Consider the following 22,890-nt stretch of genomic DNA (forward strand, 5'->3'; position numbering starts at 1 on the left):
GCGAAAAGGAAAGTTTTAAGCCTAATCTTAAAAGTAGAGAGGGTGTCTGTCTCCCTGATCTGAATTGGGAGCTGGTTCCACAGGAGAGGAGCCTGAAAGCTGAAGGCTCTGCCTCCCATTCTACTCTAGGAACTACAAGTAAGCCCGCAGTCTGAGAGCGAAGCGCTCTAATGGGGTAATATGGTACTACGAGGTCCCTAAGATAAGATGGGACCTGATTATTCAAAACCTTATAAGTAAGAAGAAGAATTTTAAATTCTATTCTAGAATTAACAGGAAGCCAATGAAGAGAGGCCAATATGGGTGAGATATGCTCTCTCCTTCTAGTCCCTGTCAGTACTCTAGCTGCAGCATTTTGAATTAACTGAAGGCTTTTTAGGGAACTTTTAGGACAACCTGATAATAATGAATTACAATAGTCCAGCCTAGAGGAAATAAATGCATGAATTAGTTTTTCAGCATCACTCTGAGACAAGACCTTTCTGATTTTAGAGATATTGCGTAAATGAAAAAAGGCAGTCCTACATATTTGTTTAATATGCGCTTTGAATGACATATCCTGATCAAAAATAACTCCAAGATTTCTCGCAGTATTACCAGAGATCAGGGTAATGCCATCCAGAGTAACGATCTGGTTAGACACCATGCTTCTAAGATTTGTGGGGCCAAGTACAATAACTTCAGTTTTATCTGAGTTTAAAAGCAGGAAATTAGAGGTCATCCATGTCTTTATGTCTGTAAGACAATCCTGCAGTTTAGCTAATTGGTGTGTATCCTCTGGCTTCATGGATAGATAAAGCTGGGTATCATCTGCGTAACAATGAAAATTTAAGCAATACCGTCTAATAATGCTGCCCAAGGGAAGCATGTATAAAGTGAATAAAATTGGTCCTAGCACAGAACCTTGTGGAACTCCATAATTAACTTTAGTCTGTGAAGAAGATTCCCCATTTACATGAACAAACTGTAATCTATTAGACAAATATGATTCAAACCACCGCAGCGCAGTGCCTTTAATACCTATGACATGCTCTAATCTCTGTAATAAATTTTATGGTCAACAGTATCAAAAGCAGCACTGAGGTCCAACAGAACAAGCACAGAGATGAGTCCACTGTCTGAGGCCATAAGAAGATCATTTGTAACCTTCACTAATGCTGTTTCTGTACTATGATGAATTCTAAAACCTGACTGAAACTCTTCAAATAGACCATTCCTCTGCAGGTGATCAGTTAGCTGTTTTACAACTACCCTCTCAAGAATCTTTGAGAGAAAAGGAAGGTTGGAGATTGGCCTATAATTAGCTAAGATAGCTGGGTCAAGTGATGGCTTTTTAAGTAATGGTTTAATTACTGCCACCTTAAAGGCCTGTGGTACATAACCAACTAACAAAGATAGATTGATCATATTTAAGATTGAAGCATTAAATAATGGTAGGACTTCCTTGAGCAGCCTGGCAGGAATGGGGTCTAATAAACATGTTGATGGTTTGGATGAAGTAACTAATGAAAATAACTCTAACCAAAGAGTCTAACCAAATACCGGCATCACTGAAAGCAGCCAAAGATAACGATACATCTTTGGGATGGTTATGAGTAATTTTTTCTCTAATAGTCAAAATTTTGTTAGCAAAGAAAGTCATGAAGTCATCACTAGTTAAAGTTAATGGAATACTCAGCTCAATAGAGCTCTGACTCTTTGTCAGCCTGGCTACAGTGCTGAAAAGAAACCTGGGGTTGTTCTTATTTTCTTCAATTAGTGATGAGTAGTAAGATGTCCTAGCTTTACGGAGGGCTTTCTTATAGAGCAACAAACTCTTTTTCCAGGCTAAGTGAAGATCTTCTAAATTAGTGAGACGCCATTTCCTCTCCAACTTACGGGTTATCTGCTTTAAGCTACGAGTTTGTGAGTTATACCACGGAGTCAGACACTTCTGATTCAAAGCTCTCTTTTTCAGAGGAGCTACAGCATCCAAAGTTGTCTTCAATGAGGATGTAAAACTATTGACGAGATACTCTAACTCCCTTACAGAGTTTAGGTAGCTACTCTGCTCTGTGTTGGTATATGACATTAGAGAACATAAAGAAGGAATCATATCCTTAAACCTAGTTACAGCGCTTTCTGAAAGACTTCTAGTGTAATGAAACTTATTCCCCACTGCAGGGTAGTCCATCAGGGTAAATGTAAATGTTATTAAAAAATGATCAGACAGAAGGGAGTTTTCAGGGAATACTGTTAAGTCTTCTATTTCCATACCATAAGTCAGAACAAGATCTAAGATATGATTAAAGTGGTGGGTGGACTCATTTACTTTTTGAGCAAAGCCGATAGAGTCTAATAATAGATTAAATGCAGTGTTGAGGCTGTCATTCTCAGCATCTGTGTGGATGTTAAAATCGCCCACTATAATTATCTTATCTGAGCTAAGCACTAAGTCAGACAAAAGGTCTGAAAATTCACAGAGAAACTCACAGTAACGACCAGGTGGACGATAGATAATAACAAATAAAACTGGTTTTTGGGACTTCCAATTTGGATGGACAAGACTAAGAGACAAGCTTTCAAATGAATTAAAGCTCTGTCTAGGTTTTTGATTAATTAATAAGCTGGAATGGAAGATTGCTGCTAATCCTCCGCCCCGGCCCGTGCTACGAGCATTCTGACAGTTAGTGTGACTCGGGGGTGTTGACTCATTTAAACTAACATATTCATCCTGCTGTAACCAGGTTTCTGTTAGGCAGAATAAATCAATATGTTGATCAATTATTATATCATTTACTAACAGGGACTTAGAAGAGAGAGACCTAATGTTTAATAGACCACATTTAACTGTTTTAGTCTGTGGTGCAGTTGAAGGTGCTATATTATTTTTTCTTTTTGAATTTTTATGCTTAAATAGATTTTTGCTGGTTATTGGTTGTCTGGGAGCAGGCACCGTCTCTACGGGGATGGGGTAATGAGGAGATGGCAGGGGGAGAGAAGCTGCAGAGAGGTGTGTAAGACTACAGCTCTGCCTCCTGGTCCCAACGCTGGATAGTCACAGTTTGGAGGATCCCAAAAAATTGGCCAGATTTCTAGAAATGAGAGCTGCTCCATCCAAAGTGGGATGGATGCCGTCTCTCCTAACAAGACCAGGTTTTCCCCAGAAGCTTTGCCAATTATCAATGAAGCCCACCTCATTTTTTGGACACCACTCAGACAGCCAGCAATTCAAGGAGAACATGCGGCTAAACATGTCACTCCCGGTCTGATTGGGGAGGGGCCCAGAGAAAACAACAGAGTCCGACATTGTTTTTGCAAAGTTACACACCGATTTAATGTTAATTTTAGTGACCTCCGATTGGCGTAACCGAGTGTCATTACTGCCGACGTGAATTACAATCTTACCAAATTTACGCTTAGCCTTAGCCAGCAATTTCAAATGTCCTTCGATGTCGCCTGCTCTGGCCCCCGGAAGACAATTGACAATGGTTGCTGGTGTCGCTAACTTCACATTTCTCAAAACAGTCGCCAATAACCAGAGTTTGATCCTCGGCGGGTGTGTCGTCGAGTGAGGAAAAACGGTTAGAGATGTGAACGGGTTGACGGTGTACACGGGGCTTCTGTTTAGGGCTACGCTTCCTCCTCACAGTCACCCAGTCAGCCTGCTTTCCCGACTGCACGGGATCTGCCAGGGGGGAACTAACGGCGGCTAAGCTACCTTGGTCCGCACCGACTACAGGGGCCTGGCTAGCTGTAGAAATTTCCACGGTGCGGAGCCGAGCCTCCACTTCGCCCAGCCTGGCCTCCAAAGCTACGAGTAAGCTGCACTTATTACAAGTACCGTTACTGCTAAAGGAGGCCGAGGAATAACTAAACATTTCACACCCAGAGCAGAAAAGTGCGGGAGAGACAGGAGAAGCCGCCATGCTAATCGGCTAAGAGCTAGTAGCTACGCTAAGCTAGCGGATTCCCAAAAACACACGTGAATAATGTGCAAATAATCCAGAGGTGATTCAGCAGAAGGAGTGCCCCAATCAAGGCACCAAACAGGCCATGAAGCAGCACAGGCAACGCCGACAACGGTGCTAAAATAAAATAATAAAAAAAAAATAATAAAAACGAAAGCGTTAGCAAGCTAGTTAGCCTGCCAACGCTAATGAAAGTTAGCTGATAAAAGTGCTCCGTCGCGATGTTTCGACCGTTAGAGGTCTTCCTTAGGCGTTGGAGCACAGTAAAAAGTTAAAAAAAAAAGGTAAAAAAGTCTTGAAAAAGACTGTTAGTTCAAGTCCAAAGCAGCAGGTAGCAGTCTGTGTAAACAGTCCCAACACTGTCTAAGAAACACGAAGAGCTGAGTGAATGAACTCAGTAGTCTGTCCAATGGGTTTCTTCCTTATCGTTCATGAACAGATACACAGGACTGACTACAACACGCTGCACAGCAGAGCCCCGAGACCTCGATCCTGGACACTCAGACCAGACAACATTCAGGTGTCACGAGAAATTAGTCTTCAAACGGCTTATTTTTCATCTCAGATTTTATTGAAAGCAGCTACATCCATGGACTGAACAAAATCCTCAAAAGCTGTGATCTGCTCCTCCAGAATGTCCGTCCCCACCTGTAGCAACAGCAGCAGTTAGCACAGATCAATACGTCCGATCAATTTCGATCAATACGTCCGATCAATTTCAATCAATGAACAAAGAGTCACCTTATCATCCTCAACCACGCAGCCAATCTGCAGCTTCTTGATGCCGTAACCCACCGGAACCAGTTTGGCTGCAAGAACACCAGAGGGACAAGAAACACCATTAGCGAGGTTTCAGCCAGCAGGGGGCGCTGTGATGGAACCAGAAGATTAGCGTCCTCAGATCAGAGAGTTTCCATCACAGCGTCAGCCGAAAGATGGTGATTAGATCATCACGGACAGACAGGCAGCCTGGATTTAACCAAGAACACCTGACCTGGTTAGAAATAAACTGAAAAGGACAAGTTATAGTTGAGTGGCAGCCTGTCCACTCAAACTGGGTCCAGGATTCTAAAAATTATACCCCTTAAAAATAATAAAGAAATCAAAAATCAGTGAGTCAGGCAGCTTGAAAATTCCAGCACAGAAAAAAAACAAAACTGCTGCTGTGAACCTCTGTGGCCCCCAATCTGTCTACAAGGCCTCCTGAAAGACTGCTTCAAGTTCCCAACACTTCTTAGTGACTAGTCCAAGATGTGTCCAGTAACAAGTTTATCCATTTATTAAAAATGAGCCCCAGTTTGTCCAGTTACTTAATGGACCCATCTCCAGCTTTTCAAATCTACATTTACAAAAACACACAATCAGTGACCTCCTTCCTCAGACATTAAGTGAAGCAATACAAGTTCAAGTGATATTTGGTTTGAGCCAAATCCAGAACCAACACTTGGAGGTGTTAATGGATTCAGAAGACTACAGCACCAGGTCATGTTCTACAACAGACCCTTCACAGTGCAGCAGGTAACAGAATATTTACAGAGGAATCCTTCAAATGGTAAAACAAGCACCAAAGTTGGCACAAATACTCCTTAAACGTCACTCTTTTTTTGGGGGGGGGGGGGGGGGGGGTAGACACTTGAACTTTCAATAGGAGGCCAGGGTCAAAATTTAAAAAACGTTCCAATCATGTTGAAAGCTACACTACATTATGTGTCTGAACATAAGTATTCCGCAAAGGTATGACTGAATGTTACAGAGTACAAACAGCAAGAATGGTGACAAAGGTCAATTTCAGTTTGTACAGGTGTCAGAAGGTAAAGTTGCTCCAAATATTGTAAAACGTGACAAATTGTTGGTTAATAGGGTTTTAAAAGGCAACAGTTAGCACCATGCGTCAGGCTTAGTTGTCACATTACAGGGTAACAAAGGTCACATCATAGAAGCCAACAGACGCCATTGCATGGATGCTTAGGAGAGAGAGAGAAAAAAAAGACAGCAATGTGATTCATTTATAATATTCAAGACAGCAAAAGATAGCCCAAACGTTGTAGGCATGTGGAAAATGGGGGGGGATTTTGACAACTGCCCTGTGGTGCATTCTTTGGACTAAATTTGGACCTGAAACAGCTGTTAAATTTCTTTTGTGATCTCACGCAGTGTGATACAACATGGCTTTTGAATGCATGTTGTATCACACTGTAGGAGCATGTACACAATATAAGAATAGTTTATAAAACAATTCTAAAAATGGAATAACCATATCACCACCTGTTACCACCAGCATGTTTGCTTGTTACCGCCACCTGTTAATATGCATTACTAAACATATTTACCTGGAAAAAAAAAAACAAAAAAAAAAACATACACACACACCACCACCCGCATGAAAATGTTTTGAATTCTAGAAGCTCTGAAATGCAAACGGGGACTATGTTCCCGTTTGCACGTTCTATCACTGTTGTCGCGGCTGTCCTGTTCTTTGCTGTGGTGTGTTGGGGCAATAGTGTCTCTGCCAGAAACTGCAAGAAGCTGGATAAGCTGGTTAAGAGGGTGCAGTCAGTGATCGGGGGATCACTGGACACTGTGGGGGCAGCTGCGGAGAGATGTAGGAGGCGGAAGGTGCAGGCAATCCTCAATAACAAACACCATCTGCATGAGACTCTGTCCATCCAGAGGAGTAACAGATCTGAGCACTTCCTGTCCATTCAGTGTAGGACAGAGCGCTTCAGGATCCTTCATTCCTGCTGCTATTCGAGCCCACAGTGACTATCGCTGATTTAGCTGTCTGTGTGGGGGGGTTATGTTCCGTTTTTTTTTTTACTACTTTTATATATTTATTGTCTTTGTCTTTTAAAACCAGATTGCTACTGTTCGACAACTCCATGAGGGGATTAATAAAGTACTTATCTCTCTATATCTATTCCAGACAATAAACTGCAGTGAGTGCAGCATCCATTTAGTGAGAAAAAACCCAACTTTCCTTATTCAAATTCATTCCAGTAGTATTCTGCTCTTACTAGGATGCAGCAGTTTTCTAGTTTGGCAGATAGTTCTGGAGGAAATCACTGAAGAAATTAACACATTGTCACTAGGTATTCACAGGAAACATTTCTATATTTATTTATGTTCGTTAGTTGGGTTTATTTTCTGTTGTGTTTTTAATCAGGTTCTTTTTGTCTCTCTCTAAAATTGTATTGTAGCATTATTAGTTATTACTATTATTGTTAATATATAAACAAATTAAAAAAATTACAATTTGTAATACATTTGACTTTTACGACAACAAACGCTGACCCATTAATTATACAGAAAACAAATGCACACAAACATGCTGAGATGCGAACAGCTTAATGCTAACGTGTTAGCATCGGTCCAGTTTTTAAGTTAGAAAATACATCAACTGTTTCAGAAGACCATAATAGGTCTGTGTAATATTTACCTTTTTTTTATATTAAACTGACATGTGCTCTTTGGGGTTTTAGCAGGGAAAAATTAAGATAAAGCAAAATAAAACCAACAAAGCAGCGGGTTGGATCAATGCTTCAATGAAGAGCCGCTCTGCATAAACGGTTGATTACAGACCCTGCAGGGGTTCGGTAATCAAAGTAGAGACTTGATCATTTACCCGATAAACACCCCCCAAAACAACGGCCACTCTGAAGAACCAATAAGGGAACCATTAAGCAAAAGCTTATTGATGTCAGTGGATCAACTCATTTCTTAACGATACCCGAAGACAACCGGGTTTCAATACCCAACCTTACACCATACAACAATACCAAAATATCACAGAATTTACTTCTTTAAATTACAGAGTTAAACTATTGCCATACCTGTATTTACAGTAGTGTTCAGAATAATAGTAGTGCTATGTGACTAAAAAGATTAATCCAGGTTTTGAGTATATTTCTTATTGTTACATGGGAAACAAGGTACCAGTAGATTCTCATAAATCCAACAAGACCAAGCATTCATGATATGCACACTTTTAAGGCTATGAAATTGGGCTATTAGAAAAAAAAAAAAAAGTAGAAAAGGGGGTGTTCACAATAATAGTAGCATCTGCTGTTGACGCTACAAACTCAAAACTATTATGTTCAAACTGCTTTTTTTATCAATCCTGTGAATCACTAAACTAGTATTTAGTTGTATAACCACAGTTTTTCATGATTTCTTCACATCTGCGAGGCATTAATTTTGTTGGTTTGGAACCAAGATTTTGCTTGTTTACTAGTGTGCTTGGGGTCACTGTCTTGTTGAAACACCCATTTCAAGGGCATGTCCTCTTCAGCATAAGGCAACATGGCCTTTTCAAGTATTTTGACATATCCAAACTGATCCATGATACCTGGTATGTGATATATAGGCCCAACACCATAGTAGGAGAAACATGCCCATATCATGATGCTTGCACCACCATGCTTCACTGTCTTCACTGTGAACTGTGGCTTGAATTCAGAGTTTGGGGGTCATCTCACAAACTGTCTGTGGCCCTTGGACCCAAAAAGAACAATTTTACTCTCAGTCCACAAAATATTCCTCCATTTCTCTTTAGGCCAGTTGATGTGTTCTTTGGCAAATTTGCAACCTCTTCTGCACATGTCTTATTTAACAGAGGGACTTTGCAGGGGATTCTTGCAAATAAATTAGCTTCACACAGGCATCTAACTGTCACAGCACTTACAGGTAACTCCAGACTGTCTTTGATCATCCTGGAGCTGATCAATGGGTGAGCCTTTGCCATTCTGGTTATTCTTCTATCCATTTTGATGGTTGTTTTCCGTTTTCTTCCAAGTGTCTGTTTTTTTTTTTTGTCCATTTTAAATCAAATCAACTTTATTTATATAGCGCCAAATCACAACAAACAGTTGCCCCAAGGCGCTTTATATTGTAAGGCAAAAGCCATACAATAATTACGGAAAAACCCCAACGGTCAAAACGACCCCCTGTGAGCAAGCACTTGGCGACAGTGGGAAGGAAAAACTCCCTTTTAACAGGAAAAAACCTCCAGCAGAACCAGGCTCAGGGAGGGGCAGTCTTCTGCTGGGACTGGTTGGGGCTGAGGGAGAGAACCAGGAAAAAGACATGCTGTGGAGGGGAGCAGAGATCGATCACTAATGATTAAATGCAGAGTGGTGCATACGGAGCAAAAAGAGAAAGAAACACTCAGTGCATCATGGGAACCCCCCAGCAGTCTAAGTCTATAGCAGCATAACTAAGGGATGGTTCAGGGTCACCTGATCCAGCCCTAACTATAAGCTTTAGCAAAAAGGAAAGTTTTAAGCCTAATCTTAAAAGTAGAGAGGGTGTCTGTCTCCCTGATCTGAATTGGGAGCTGGTTCCACAGGAGAGGAGCCTGAAAGCTGAAGGCTCTGCCTCCCATTCTACTCTTACAAACCCTAGGAACTACAAGTAAGCCTGCAGTCTGAGAGCGAAGCGCTCTATTGGGGTGATATGGTACTACGAGGTCCCTAAGATAAGATGGGACCTGATTATTCAAAACCTTATAAGTAAGAAGAAGAATTTTAAATTCTATTCTAGAATTAACAGGAAGCCAATGAAGAGAGGCCAACACGGGTGAGATATGCTCTCTCCTTCTAGTCCCTGTCAGTACTCTAGCTGCAGCATTTTGAATTGAACCATAGTCCAGCCTAGAGGAAATAAATGCATGAATTAGTTCTTCAGCATCACTCTGAGACAAGACCGTTCTAATTTTAGAGATACTGCGCAAACGTAAAAGAACAGTCCTACATATTTGCTTAATATGCACATTGAAGGACATATCCTGATCAAAAATGACTACAAGATTTCTCACAGTATTACTAGAGGTCAGGGTAATGCCATCCAGAGTAAGGATCTGGTTAGACACCATGTTTCTAAGATTTGTGGGGCCAAGTACAATAACTTCAGTTTGATCTGAATTTAAAAGCAGGAAATTAGAGGTCATCCATGTCTTTATGTCTGTAAAACAATCCTGCAGTTTAGCTAATTGGTGTGTGTCCTCTGGCTTCATGGATAGATAAAGCTGGGTATCATCTGCGTAACAATGAAAATTTAAGCAATACCGTCTAATAATACTGCCTAAGGGAAGCATGTATAAAGTGAATAAAATTGGTCCTAGCACAGAACCTTGTGGAACTCCATAATTAACTTTAGTCTGTGAAGAAGATTCCCCATTTAGATGAACAAATTGTAATCTATTAGATAAATATGATTCAAACCACTGCAGCGCAGTGTCTTTAATACCTATGGCATGCTCTAATCTCTGTAATAAAATTTTATGGTCAACAGTATCAAAAGCAGCACTGAGGTCTAACAGAACAAGCAGAGATGAGTCCACTGTCTGAGGCCATAAGAAGATCATTTGTAACCTTCACTAATGCTGTTTCTGTACTATGATGAATTCTAAAACCTGACTAAAACTCTTCAAATAGACCATTCCTCTGCAGATGATCAGTTAGCTGTTTTACAACTACCCTTTCAAGAATTTTTGAGAGAAAAGGAAGGTTGGAGATTGGCCTATAATTAGCTAAGATAGCTGGGTCAAGTGATGGCTTTTAAAGTAATGGTTTAATTACTGCCACCTTAAAAGCCTGTAGTACTTAGCCAACTAATAAAGATAGATTGATCATATTTAAGATCGAAGTATTAAATAATGGTAGGGCTTCCTTGAGCAGCCTGGTAGGAATGGGGTCTAATAAACATGTTGATGGTTTGGATGAAGTAACTAATGAAAATAACTCAGACAGAACAATCAGAGAAAGAGTCTAACCAAATACCGGCATCACTGAAAGCAGCCAAAGATAACGATATGTCTTTGGGATGGTTATGAGTAATTTTTTTCTCTAATAGTTAGAATTTTATTAGCAAAGAAAGTCACGAAGTCAATACTAGTTAAAGTTAATGGAATACTCAGCTCAATAGAGCTCTGAGTCTTTGTCAGCCTGGCTACAGTGCTGAAAAGAAACCTGGGGTTGTTCTTATTTTCTTCAATTAGTGATGAGTAGTAAGATGTCCTAGCTTTACGGAGGGCTTTTTTATAGAGCAACAGACTCTTTTTCCAGGCTAAGTGAAGATCTTCTAAATTAGTGAGACGCCATTTCCTCTCCAACTTACGGGTTATCTGCTTTAAGCTACGAGTTTGTGAGTTATACCACAGAGTCAGGCACTTCTGATTTAAAGCTCTCTTTTTTAGAGGAGCTACAGCATCCAAAGTTGTCTTCAATGAGGATGTAAAACTATTGACGAGATACTCTATCTCACTTACAGAGTTTAGGTAGCTACTCTGCACTGTGTTGGTATATGGCATTAGAGAACATAAAGAAGGAATCATATCCTTAAACCTAGTTACAGCGCTTTCTGAAAGACTTCTAGTGTAATGAAACCTATTCCCCACTGCTGGGTAGTCCATCAGAGTAAATGTAAATGTTATTAAGAAATGATCAGACAGAAGGGAGTTTTCAGGGAATACTGTTAAGTCTTCTATTTCCATACCATAAATCAGAACAAGATCTAAGATATGATTAAAGTGGTGGGTGGACTCATTTACTTTTTGAGCAAAGCCAATAGAGTCTAATAATAGATTAAATGCAGTGTTGAGGCTGTCATTCTCAGCATCTGTGTGGATGCTAAAATCGCCCACTATAATTATCTTATCTGAGCTAAGCACTAAGTCAGACAAAAGGTCTGAAAATTCACAGAGAAACTCACAGTAACGACCAGGTGGACGATAGATAACAAATAAAACTGGTTTTTGGGACTTCCAATTGGATGGACAAGACTAAGAGTCAAGCTTTCAAATGAATTAAAGCTCTGTCTGGGTTTTGGATTAATTAATAAACTGGAGTGGAAGATTGCTGCTAATCCTCCGCCCGTGCTACGAGCATTCTGACAGTTAGTGTGACTCGGGGGTGTTGACTCATTTAAACTAACATATTCATCCTGTTGTAACCAGGTTTCTGTAAGGCAGAATAAATCAATACGTTGATCAATTATTATATCATTTACCAACAGGGACTTAGAAGAGAGAGACCTAATGTTTAATAGACCACATTTAACTGTTTTAGTCTGTGGTGCAGTTGAAGGTGCTATATTATTTTTTCTTTTTGAATTTTTATGCTTAAATAGATTTTTGATGGTTATTCGTGGTCTGGGAGCAGGCACCGTCTCTACAGGGATGGGGTAATGAGGGGATGGCAGGGGGAGAGAAGAGGTGTGTAAGACTACAACTCTGCTTCCTGGTCCCAACCCTGGATAGTCACGGTTTGGAGGATTTAATAAAACTGGCCAGATTTCTAGAAATGAGAGCTGCTCCATCCAAAGTGGGATGGATGCCGTCTCTCCTAACAAGACCAGGTTTTCCCCAGAAGCTTTGCCAATTATCTATGAAGCCCACCTCATTTTTTGGACACCACTCAGACAGCCAGCAATTCAGGGAGAACATGCGGCTAAACATGTCACTCCCGGTCAGATTGGGGAGGGGCCCAGAGAAAACTACAGAGTCCGACATTGTTTTTGCAAAGTTACACACCGATTCAATGTTAATTTTACTGACCTCCGACTGGCATAACCGGGTGTTATTACTGCCGACGTGAATTACAATCTTACCAAATTTATGTTTAGCCTTAGCCAGCAGTTTCAAATTTCCTTCAATGTCGCCTGCTCTGGCCCCCGGAAGACAATTGACTATGGTTGCTGGTGTCGCTAACTTCACATTTCTCAAAACAGAGTCGCCAATAACCAGAGTTTGATACTCGGCGGGTGTGTCGCCGAGTGGGGAAAAACGGTTAGAGATGTGAACGGGTTGGCGGTGTACACGGGGCTTCTGTTTAGGGCTACGCTTCCTCCTCACAGTCACCCAGTCAGCCTGCTTTCCCGGCTGCTCGGGATCTGCTGGAAGGCAACTAACGGCGGCTAAGCTACCCTGGTCCGCACCGACTACAGGGGCCTGGCTAGCTGTAGAATTTTCCACGGTGCGGAGCCGAGTCTCCAATTCGCCCACCCTGGCCTCCAAAGCTACGAATAAGCTACACTTATTACAAGTACCATTACTGTTAAAGGAGGCCGAGGAATAACTAAACATTTCACACCCAGAGCAGAAAAGTGCGGGAGAGACAGGAGAAGCCGGCATGCTAAACCGGCTAAGACCTAGTAGCTGCGCTAAGCTAGCGGATTCCTAAAAACACACAAAGTGAATAATGTGTAAATAATTTAGAGGTGATTCAGCAGAGGGAGTGCTTTAGTTAAGGCACGTGAAGATTACACTGGGAAACAAATCGTTATCTAGTTATCTAGATCAATGTAACTGTGCAGATTAAACAGCTAACAGATACAGAAAAACACCGCTGTGCTCCGTAACAGGAAGTGATACAATACCGCAGTGAGAGCCAACCAGTAGAGGCAAGCCAATTTAAAGCATTGGAGATCATTGTAGATGAACAGCCTATAATTTTTTGCACCTGCGTATAAGTTTTCCCCTCTCCGTTCAACTTTTTAAATCAAACTACGCTGTTCTTCTGAACAATGTCTTGAACGTCCCATTTTCCTCAGGCTTTCAAAGAGAAAAGCATGTTCAACAGGTGCTGGCTTCATCCTTAAATAGGGGACACCTGATTCACACCTGTTTGTTACACAAAATTGACAAACTCACTGACTGAATGTCACACTACTATTATTGTGAACACCCCCTTTTCTACTTTTTTTACTAATAGCCCAATTTCATAGCCTTAAGAGTGTGCATATCATGAATGCTTGGTCTTGTTAGATTTGTGAGAATCTACTGGTACCTTGTTTCCCATGTAACAATAAGAAATATACTCAAAACCTGGATTAATCTTTTTAGTCACATAGCACTACTATTATTCTGAACACTACTGTATCTTGTGTAATATTGGAAATAAACGAGAAACTGACGAGGTAGAAAATTTGTTTAACGATGCTGAGATTTGGCGCAGGAAGCAGGCAGGAAATTGTCTGGAACATTGAGACGTTGCGCATTTACTACTTTTATAAGAGCGTTCTTTTAGACGGCAAGAATTTACAAGACAAACTATCCAAAGATGGCAAATAAGCATCCTTGCCATTGTTTGACCTTTACCTTGCAGAACAGAGATTTAACAGTCAAAACTATTCCATTTATTAATCCCATTAGCTCAACCAATAATTTGCATCACTTTTTAACCAAAATTACAGCAACTTTAACCTCTGACCCCTGTACAAACTGAAGTTGACCCTTGTCACCATTCTTGCTGCTTTTACCACAGTCAGATTGTCCAAACTAAACCTTTCTGGTATCTTTGTGATTAGACACAAAATGTGATGTAGTTTAATATGATTGGAACATTTTTATATTTTGACCCGTGTAATTCTTCAATTGACCCCTACACCTGGCTGCGATTGAATATTCAAGTGGATACCCAGTTTTTTCAGAAGACTAATGTCTAAGGATTATGTGTGCCAATTTTGGTGCTCGTTTCTAGAAATGAATTGTTAGTTACCTGATCCAGTATCAGAACACGCTGACCAAGTGTCACCTGAAGCTGGACAAGTCTAAAGAAATTCAACCCAACTACATATCCCAGCATGCAGCACTGCAGGATGAACTTACACTGTCCCCAGACCAGCCCGTCCATTTGGATGCTGCGGACACACTCCTCCATCTTCTCCATGTCCGTCTCATCGTCCCACGGCTTCACATCCAACAATATTGATGACTTCGCAATGAGGGCGGGTTCTGTGGTCGTAGGGGAGGAGTCAGTTACCATGGAACACAATCCCCCCTGCCCCCAAGCAGAGTTATTACAGACTCTCAGATAAATAATTCTGTCCATCAGGCTTCAGCCGAAAGATGGTGATTACATCATCATCACGAGTCAGCCAATCACAGTACAGGATTCATCACGGCAGCTAGTGTTTAGCTTCATGTTCATGGTTTCCCCTCAAATATTCAAGTTTAGGTTTTCTGAGCTCTTTAAAAAAAAAAAAAAAACTCATTTTTTTATATGTGTATCTGCAGTCCAGCACGGGATGATTTTGTTCTAATCCTTCACTTCAAAGCAGTTTTCTATTGACAGCAGCTCCACTTTTTGCTCCATTTGCAGCCTTATAGGGAGGGATGATCAACAGTTATGATAAATCTGACTTCAGACATCAAATCTACATATCTGAATTGACCTAAGCACAAGTTTTTACGTCCATCCATCCATCCATTTTCTTCTGCTTTATCCGGAGTCGGGTCGCGGGGGCAGCAGCTCAAGCAAAGCCGCCCAGACCTCCCGATCCACACAGACCTCCTCCAGCGCCTCTGGGGGAACCCCAAGGCGTTCCCAAGCCAGCCAAGAGATGTAGTCCCTCCAGCGTGTCCTGGGTCTTCCCCGGGGCCTCCTCCCAGTGGGACGTGCCCGCAACACCTCTCCAGCAAGGCGTCCAGGGAGCATCTGGAAAAGATGTCCGAGCCACCTCAACTGACTCCTTTCTACATGGAGGAGCAGCGGCTCGGCTCCGAGCTCCTAACCCTATCTCTAAGGGAGCGCCCAGCCACCCTGCGGAGGAAACTCATCTCGGCCGTTTTGACGTCTTAAATGTAAATAATGGCCGAGAAGTCAACCAGAGAATCGACAGTGATCACAAGTGCAGAACATGCATTTAACACCGACAGCGAGAGACCGCTGCAGCGCTTCAACCTTTAAAGATGGGCGGCTCAATGCACCAGGTCACATGACCAAAATACCCGTCTATTATAAGATGTCTATGGTTTCAGCTATTTAAGGGACTGTGCACCCTTCTTTGGAGGAGTTAGACATTTTCTGTAGTTTTGTCCATAGACATTAAAATTCACTAAGGTATGTCTTCTATAATATATTCCAGTTCTAAGGTAGAACTATAATAGTGTATACTAAGGTATATCTAAAAACCCACCAGGACTCTTCCTAGAGCTGGCCGCCCGTCTAAACTGAGCGATCAGGAGAGAAGGGCCTTAGTCAGGGAGGTGACCAAGAACCCGATAGTCACTCTGTCAGAACTCCAGTATTCCTCTGTGTAGAGAGGAGAACCTTCCAGAAGGACAACCATCTCTGCAGCAATCCACCAATCAGGCCTGTATGGTAGAGTGACCAGATGGAAGCCACTCCTTAGTAAAAGGCACATGGCAGCCCACCTGGAGTTTGACAAAAGGCACCTGAAGGAGTCTCAGACCAGGAGAAACAAAATTCTCTGGTCTGATGAGACAAAGATTGAACTCTTTGGTGTCATGTTTGGAGGAAACCAGGCACCATCCCTACAGTGAAGCATGGTGGTGGCAGCATCATGCTGTGCAGATGTTTTTCAGCAGCAGGAACTGGGAGACTAGTCAGGATTGACGGAAAGATGAATACAACAATGTACAGAGACATCCTGGATGAAAACCTGCTTCTGAGCGCTCCAGACCTCAGACTGGGGCAACGGTTCATCTTTCAGCAGGACAATGACCCTAAGCACACAGCCAAGATATCAAAGGAGTGGCTTCAGGACAACTCTGTGAATGTCCTTGAGTGGCCCAGCCAGAGACCAGACCTGAATCTGACTGAACAGCTCTAGAGATCTGAAAATGTCTGTGCACCGACGCTCATCCAACCTGATGGAGCTTTAGAGGTGCTGCAAAGAGGAATGGACCAAACTGCCCAAAGATAGGTGCACCAAGCTTGTGGCATCATATTGAAGAAGACTTGAGGCTGGAATTGCTGCCAAAGGTGCATCAACAAAGTATTGAGCAAAGGCTGTGAATACTTATGGATGTGCGATTTCTTAGTTTTTAATGTTTAATATATCTGCAAAAATGTAAAAAACTTCATGGTGTCATTATGGGTGTTGTGTGTAGAACTTTGAGGGTGAAAGTTTTACCCCACTTTGGAATGAGGCTGTAACATACAACCCCTGGCAAAAATTATGGAATCACCGGCCTCGGAGGATGTTCATTCAGTTGTTTAATTTTGTAGAAAAAACAGCAGATCACAGATATAACACAACTAAAGTCATTTCAAATGGCAACTTTCTGGCTTTAAGAAACACTAAGAAATCAAGAAAAAAAAGATTGTGGCAGTCAGTAACGGTTACTTTTTTAGACCAAGCAGAGGGAAAAAAATATGGACTCACTCAATTCTGAGGAAAAAATTATGGAATCACCCTGTAAATTTTCATCCCCAAAACTAACACCTGCATCAAATCAGATCTGCTCATTAGTCTGCATCTAAAAAGGAGTGATCACACCTTGGAGAGCTGTTGCACCAAGTGGACTGACATGAATCATGGCTCCAACACGAGAGATGTCAATTGAAACAAAGGAGAGGATTATCAAACTCTTAAAAGAGGGTAAATCATCACGCAATGTTGCAAAAGATGTTGGTTGTTCACAGTCACCTGTGTCTAAACTCTGGACCAAATACAAACAACATGGGAAGGTTGTTAAAGGCAAACATACTGGTAGACCAAGGAAGACATCAAAGCGTCAAGACAGAAAACTTAAAACTATGTCTCAAAAATCAAAAATGCACAACAAAACAAATGAACGAATGGGAGGAAACTGGAGTCAACGTCTGTGACCGAACTGTAAGAAACTGCCTAAAGGAAATGGGATTTACATACAGAAAAGCTAAACGAAAGCCATCATTAACACCTAAACAGAAAAAAACAAGGTTACAATGGGCTAAGGAAAAGCAATCATGGACTGTGGATGAAAGTCATATTCAGTGATGAATCTCGAATCTGCATTGGGCAAGGTGATGATGCTGGAACTTTTGTTTGGTGCCGTTCCAATGAGATTTATAAAGATGACTGTCTGAAGAGAACATGTAAATTTCCACAGTCATTGATGATATGGGGCTGCATGTCAGGTAAAGGCACTGGGGAGATGGCTGTCATTACATCATCAATAAATGCACAAGTTTACGTTGATATTTTGGACACTTTTCTTATCCCATCAATTGAAAGGATGTTTGGGGATGATGAAATCATTTTTCAAGATGATAATGCATCTTGCCATAGAGCAAAAACTGTGAAAACATTCCTTGCAAAAAGACACATAGGGTCAATGTCATGGCCTGCAAATAGTCCAGATCTTAATCCAATTGAAAATCTTTGGTGGAAGTTGAAGAAAATGGTCCATGACAAGGCTCCAACCTGCAAAGCTGATCTGGCAACAGCAATCAGAGAAAGTTGGAGCCAGAATGATGAGTACTGTTTGTCACTCATTAAGTCCATGCCTCAGAGACTGCAAGCTGTTAGTAAAGCCAGAGGTGGTGCAACAAAATACTAGTGATGTGTTGGAGCGTTCTTTTGTTTTTCATGATTCCATCATTTTTTCCTCAGAATTGAGTGATTCCATATTTTTCCCCCTCTGTTTGGTCTAAAAAAGTAACCGTTACTGACTGCCACAATTTTTTTTTTCCTGATTTCTTATAGTGTTTCTTAAAGCCAGAAAGTTGCCATTTGAAATGACTTTAGTTTTGTGTCATGTCTGATCTGCTTTTTTTCTACAAAAAAACTGAATGAACATCCTCCGAGGCCGGTGATTCCATCATTTTTGCCAGGGGTTGTAAAATGTTTTAAACACGATGCACTGTAGTTATGTGGCGCACCCATGTCCCAGAACTGTGCACAACGTACTTGCAAAGCACTTGCACACATGCATCAAAGAACGCAGTGATCCATTACTCTGCGGCTCAAAATACCTTCTATACAGATCAGCTGCAATCAGTTAAGACCACGAGTCACTAATGTGAAGTTGTTGCCAAACTAGTTTCAGAAATTGAGCCTTTCACTTTCCACAGCAGCTCAGTGATATTTTCAGGTCTGGTGATGAAGTTTAGACTATTTTAACAGTGATGCTGTTGCATCTTATAATACAGAATGTCTGTTGGTGGTTTGGTGTCAGCAGTGTGGCCTTCCACTGGTATCAGTAAGACATATCTACATCTGTGGAAAGTGTTGTACTTCACCCTAATCTCATGGATGTTCTTCCTGTTCAATAGTTACACCATCACATCAACCACACATTTTATTTGTTGTATTCTGGTCATATTGTCAGATGGCAGCACACACATACTTTTTGATTTCCTGGCATTGTACTCCGACAGACGCTTCTCCTTCAGTTTGGCTGCTTCTGCATCTTCCTGCAATCAACAGTTCATTTATACACAAAAGCCCAGAAAGTCCATTAGCTAGCAGCTGTCTGAGCATTTCGGAACACGCTGACCTCCTCATCAGAGCCGAACAGGTCAAAGTCATCCTCCTCGTCTTCCTTCGAGGCAGCGGCACAGGTGGAGGTGGTGTCGGCCACGCCCACTGGGCCATACTCTCCAAGAGGCTTCTTCACTCCTGGAAGACTGATGACAGTGGAAAACCGAGGTCATAGGTCAGAAAACAGGCTGTCCCTTGACAGTCAAAGTATTTCTACATTAAAGATGCACCAACGTCACAGTACAGCAGCCCTACAGGGTTTTACAACAATCAAACTTCACAGAAACAGCAGACTGAACTAATCAGTTATTAGCTACCAGAAACTCCACATGTGACATGAAGAGAAATTCTTTTGAAGTCATGTACTGAGAAAACAGTGGTGGCTGTCTCACCTGCTCTTCTCATTCTGGTATGATTTTATGTGGTTGTACCAGCGGAGGGCGTGGCACAGGTCAGCAGTAGGCGGAGTTGAGATGGCCTCAAACACCACCACGTCAGCCTGGGAGGGAACATAACTGGAGGACGGGAAAAAAAAAAAAAAAAAAAAAAAAAAACACCACCACACACTAAATTCCAGAGCCAATTACAGCTTATGATACACAAGGAGACCTGGTCCCCTTAAATCTCTACAGTTCGGGCCTGTTATCCCGATGTCGCAGACAGAACGGTCCCCCCCCCACCTCCAGTGCGCATGCGTCATTTCAGAGCTCAGCCACTCATCTAAGAGTCTCTCCACCCAAAATAATCAAATGGATTAATGTCATTATTAGAGATGGGTATTGATAAGATTTTATTGATATCGATGCCATTATCGATTCTGCTTCGATCCAATTCCTTATCGATACCTCATGAATTTTGTACTAAAAGTAGGCTTTACAGGTTTTCTATGTATTTCATTGAGTCTTAAAGTAAATAAATATGAAATTGGTCACTGTATCCTTGATCTCTGGACAAATAAAAATAAACAAAACGGTGCTTCTCTTTGAAGTTATTAATTCCGACTGGATTCTATCATTCTAACTTGACTCGTCAGAAAGCCGCGCAGCGTTTGGAGCTGTGTGAACAGAACGGAGGACAATTCTCGTTTCTTTCTCGCAACAAGACAGGAGTCCCAGTTAGTAACTTTAATCAGCACAAAATGACTCATGATTGACATATTCAGGGATGAAAGTTGTGAAAAACAAACAAAAAAAAAAAGAAGCTGAAACCCAAAATTATCCCCCAACACCACCCGCAAGGAAATGCAATCTGGGACGGACAGACATCCATCCATCCAACCGTCTGTCTATAAGAATTCACTTTGTGGATCAGTGATCAGCTGGTGGAATAACCGCACGAGTCAATGTGCGCGTTCACACGCACTGATTAATTTACTGCTCTGACACATTCAATCATCTTTACACTTATATTTATTCTCCCTTTTGACAGTTTTCTGTTATAAATCAATATATATGGCTTAGAAGATAATACAGTGATACAGCAGTGACCACAGCACTTTTTTTTTTTTTTTTTTTTTTTTTTTAATTGGAGTAGATGGAGCGCGCAGTGTCGACAGACAGAGGATTCTGATAATGATGGAGATGATCCATCTTTTGTTCTGGACGAGGAACCAGAGCAGGTGGATCCACCGACGTGCACACAGATCTCCACAGCTTCTGTTTGCAGTTTCTCCAGGACTCAGGTGCTATGCGCTCCGTCCCAGCACCGAGTCCTGGAATGCAGAGATTCAGACAGACACTGCTCCAGCTGTGGCTCCAGGCGTGTTTCGTCGAGATCGTCTTTTTTTTTTTTTTTTTTTAAGTTCCTCTTTTGTCCCTTTTGCGCTCTTGCTTCACAGACTGTTCGGTGATAAAACCTCTTTTGTCCACCTTTTCTCAACGAATTGTGACGTTTTTTACTTTTTCCCTTCGTTCAGGAATCGTCATGTGCCATGTGACTGGGCTAAGTCTTGCCCTTTCTAATACAATAAAAATATTGCTGGGGGATTAAATGCATATCATAAATATGAGTATTTCTGGAAATGTGCCAACTTGAAGCGCCCCCTATAGTCAACACGTTCAATCCCACAACCCAGATTAGTGATTATTTTGAATAACTGTCCTATAATACTTAGATCACAAAAGTACTTTGGGCGATTGAATGCATTTCAGCATGCATGTAAGAACTGTCCAAAACTTCCCTGTTCACTAAATTCCAGTTTTAGGCCATACATAAGATCATTGTTGATCAATGAGCTAATTATTAATCATCACTTAGATACGATTGGGCTATGTGAAACCTGGCTTAAACCTACAGTTGTCCTCCCCTTAAATGAGGCCTGCCCATCAGCATATACATTTAGTCACATCCCCCGTGATGCAAAGCAAGGCGGGGGTGTTGCTCTTATTTATAAATCTAGGTTTAGCTTATTAGCTGTTGGGGGTCACAAATATAACTCGTTTGAACATCTGATTCTCCACTCTGCTCAGGATATTACACATTGCCAAGACCAGAAGAATAAAAATCAGTCGTATTACTTTGTCACTGTATATAGGCCTCCTGGCCCATATTCTGAATTCTTAGATGAATTTGGTGCGTTCATCTCTAACTTGTCAACTAGTGTAGATAACATTCTGATCATTGGTGACTAACATTCATATAAATAAGCCTTCTGATCCCCTCTGCAAATCATTTATGGAAATTGTGGATGCATTAGGATTTCGGCAATGCATTCGGGATTCGACGCACATTAGTGGAAATACCCTGGATCTGGTTCGCGCACGTGGTATTGCTGTCACAAATATTGACATCATGCCTCTTACATCTGTGGTCTCTGATCACTCACTTAAGTTTACAGTTTCGCTGCCGCGCTTAGTGGAACAACCTTATATATCACTACGGCGATGCATCAACTCCTCAACTAAGACTGAACTCGAAGCTAGACTGTATGATGTTTTAGCTTCACATTTGACAAATACCCAGTCAGTAGACAGACTTGTGGATAGTTTAAACTCAGTGCTCAAAACTACACTCGACATGATTGCGCCACCTTTTTCGAAACCGCGCTCCCCAAAATCGCAGTCACCTTGGTTCAATGATTACCTGCGTGACCTCAAGCATAAACCTTGAGGTCTAGAACGAAAATGGCGTCGTTCAAAATTAGAAGTATCCCACCTCACATGGCGTGATGCTATCTTAGACTATAAGCATGCATTATTGGCTACAAAGTGGACCTATTACTCTGATTTGATCAACAAAAACAAGCATAACTCAAAGGTTTTGTTCGACACAGTGGCAACACTAATTCATGGACAACCACCTGTAGTTCCCTCTCCTTTTACAGCACAAGATTTCCTGGATTACTTTGGGAAGAAAATAGAAGACATCAGGTTAAACATATCCCAGCATGCCTTAATCCAGCCACTACAACCTGATATTGAGGTGGGCACCACTACTGAGGTATTACCTAGATTTACAGAATCTAACAGTATCTCACTAGGCATGCTGACAAAACTCGTAATGTCAACAAAAAGCACAACCTGTTTATTTGATCCTATACCAACAAAACTGTTTAAGGACCTGTGGTCCACTCTTGGGCCGACTGTGCTGGAAATTATTAATCTTTCTTTAACTTCTGGATCTGTTCCTAAATGTTTCAAATCTGCAGTGATTAAACCATTACTTAAGAAACCTAATCTTGACCCTAGTGTACTGAAAAACTATCAGCCGATATCAAATCTATCATTTTTTCTAA

General features: G+C 41.4%; 1 protein-coding gene across 2 annotated transcripts in view; it reads right to left on the bottom strand.

Annotated features, from left to right (window-relative positions):
• eef1b2 (eukaryotic translation elongation factor 1 beta 2) overlaps positions 1–22,890 on the bottom strand; it is a 34,621-nt gene that overhangs the window by 3,693 nt on the left and 8,038 nt on the right. The window contains exons 2-7 of one of the 2 annotated variants that reach the window (XM_034179951.1): positions 19,550–19,672; positions 19,174–19,303; positions 19,024–19,090; positions 14,554–14,679; positions 4,692–4,759; positions 4,502–4,598 (exon numbers count right to left, since the gene is read on the bottom strand). In XM_034179951.1, coding sequence (XP_034035842.1) covers positions 4,512–4,598; positions 4,692–4,759; positions 14,554–14,679; positions 19,024–19,090; positions 19,174–19,303; positions 19,550–19,672 — 601 coding nt within the window. In that variant the 3' untranslated portion in view covers positions 4,502–4,511. Of the gene's footprint in view, positions 1–4,501; positions 4,599–4,691; positions 4,760–14,553; positions 14,680–19,023; positions 19,091–19,173; positions 19,304–19,549; positions 19,673–22,890 lie in introns of those variants that run through there. The other variant, XM_034179957.1, reaches the window with a different exon arrangement.

Source organism: Thalassophryne amazonica, chromosome 1 (assembly GCF_902500255.1).
Source record: "Thalassophryne amazonica chromosome 1, fThaAma1.1, whole genome shotgun sequence".
Lineage (NCBI taxonomy): Eukaryota > Metazoa > Chordata > Actinopteri > Batrachoidiformes > Batrachoididae > Thalassophryne > Thalassophryne amazonica.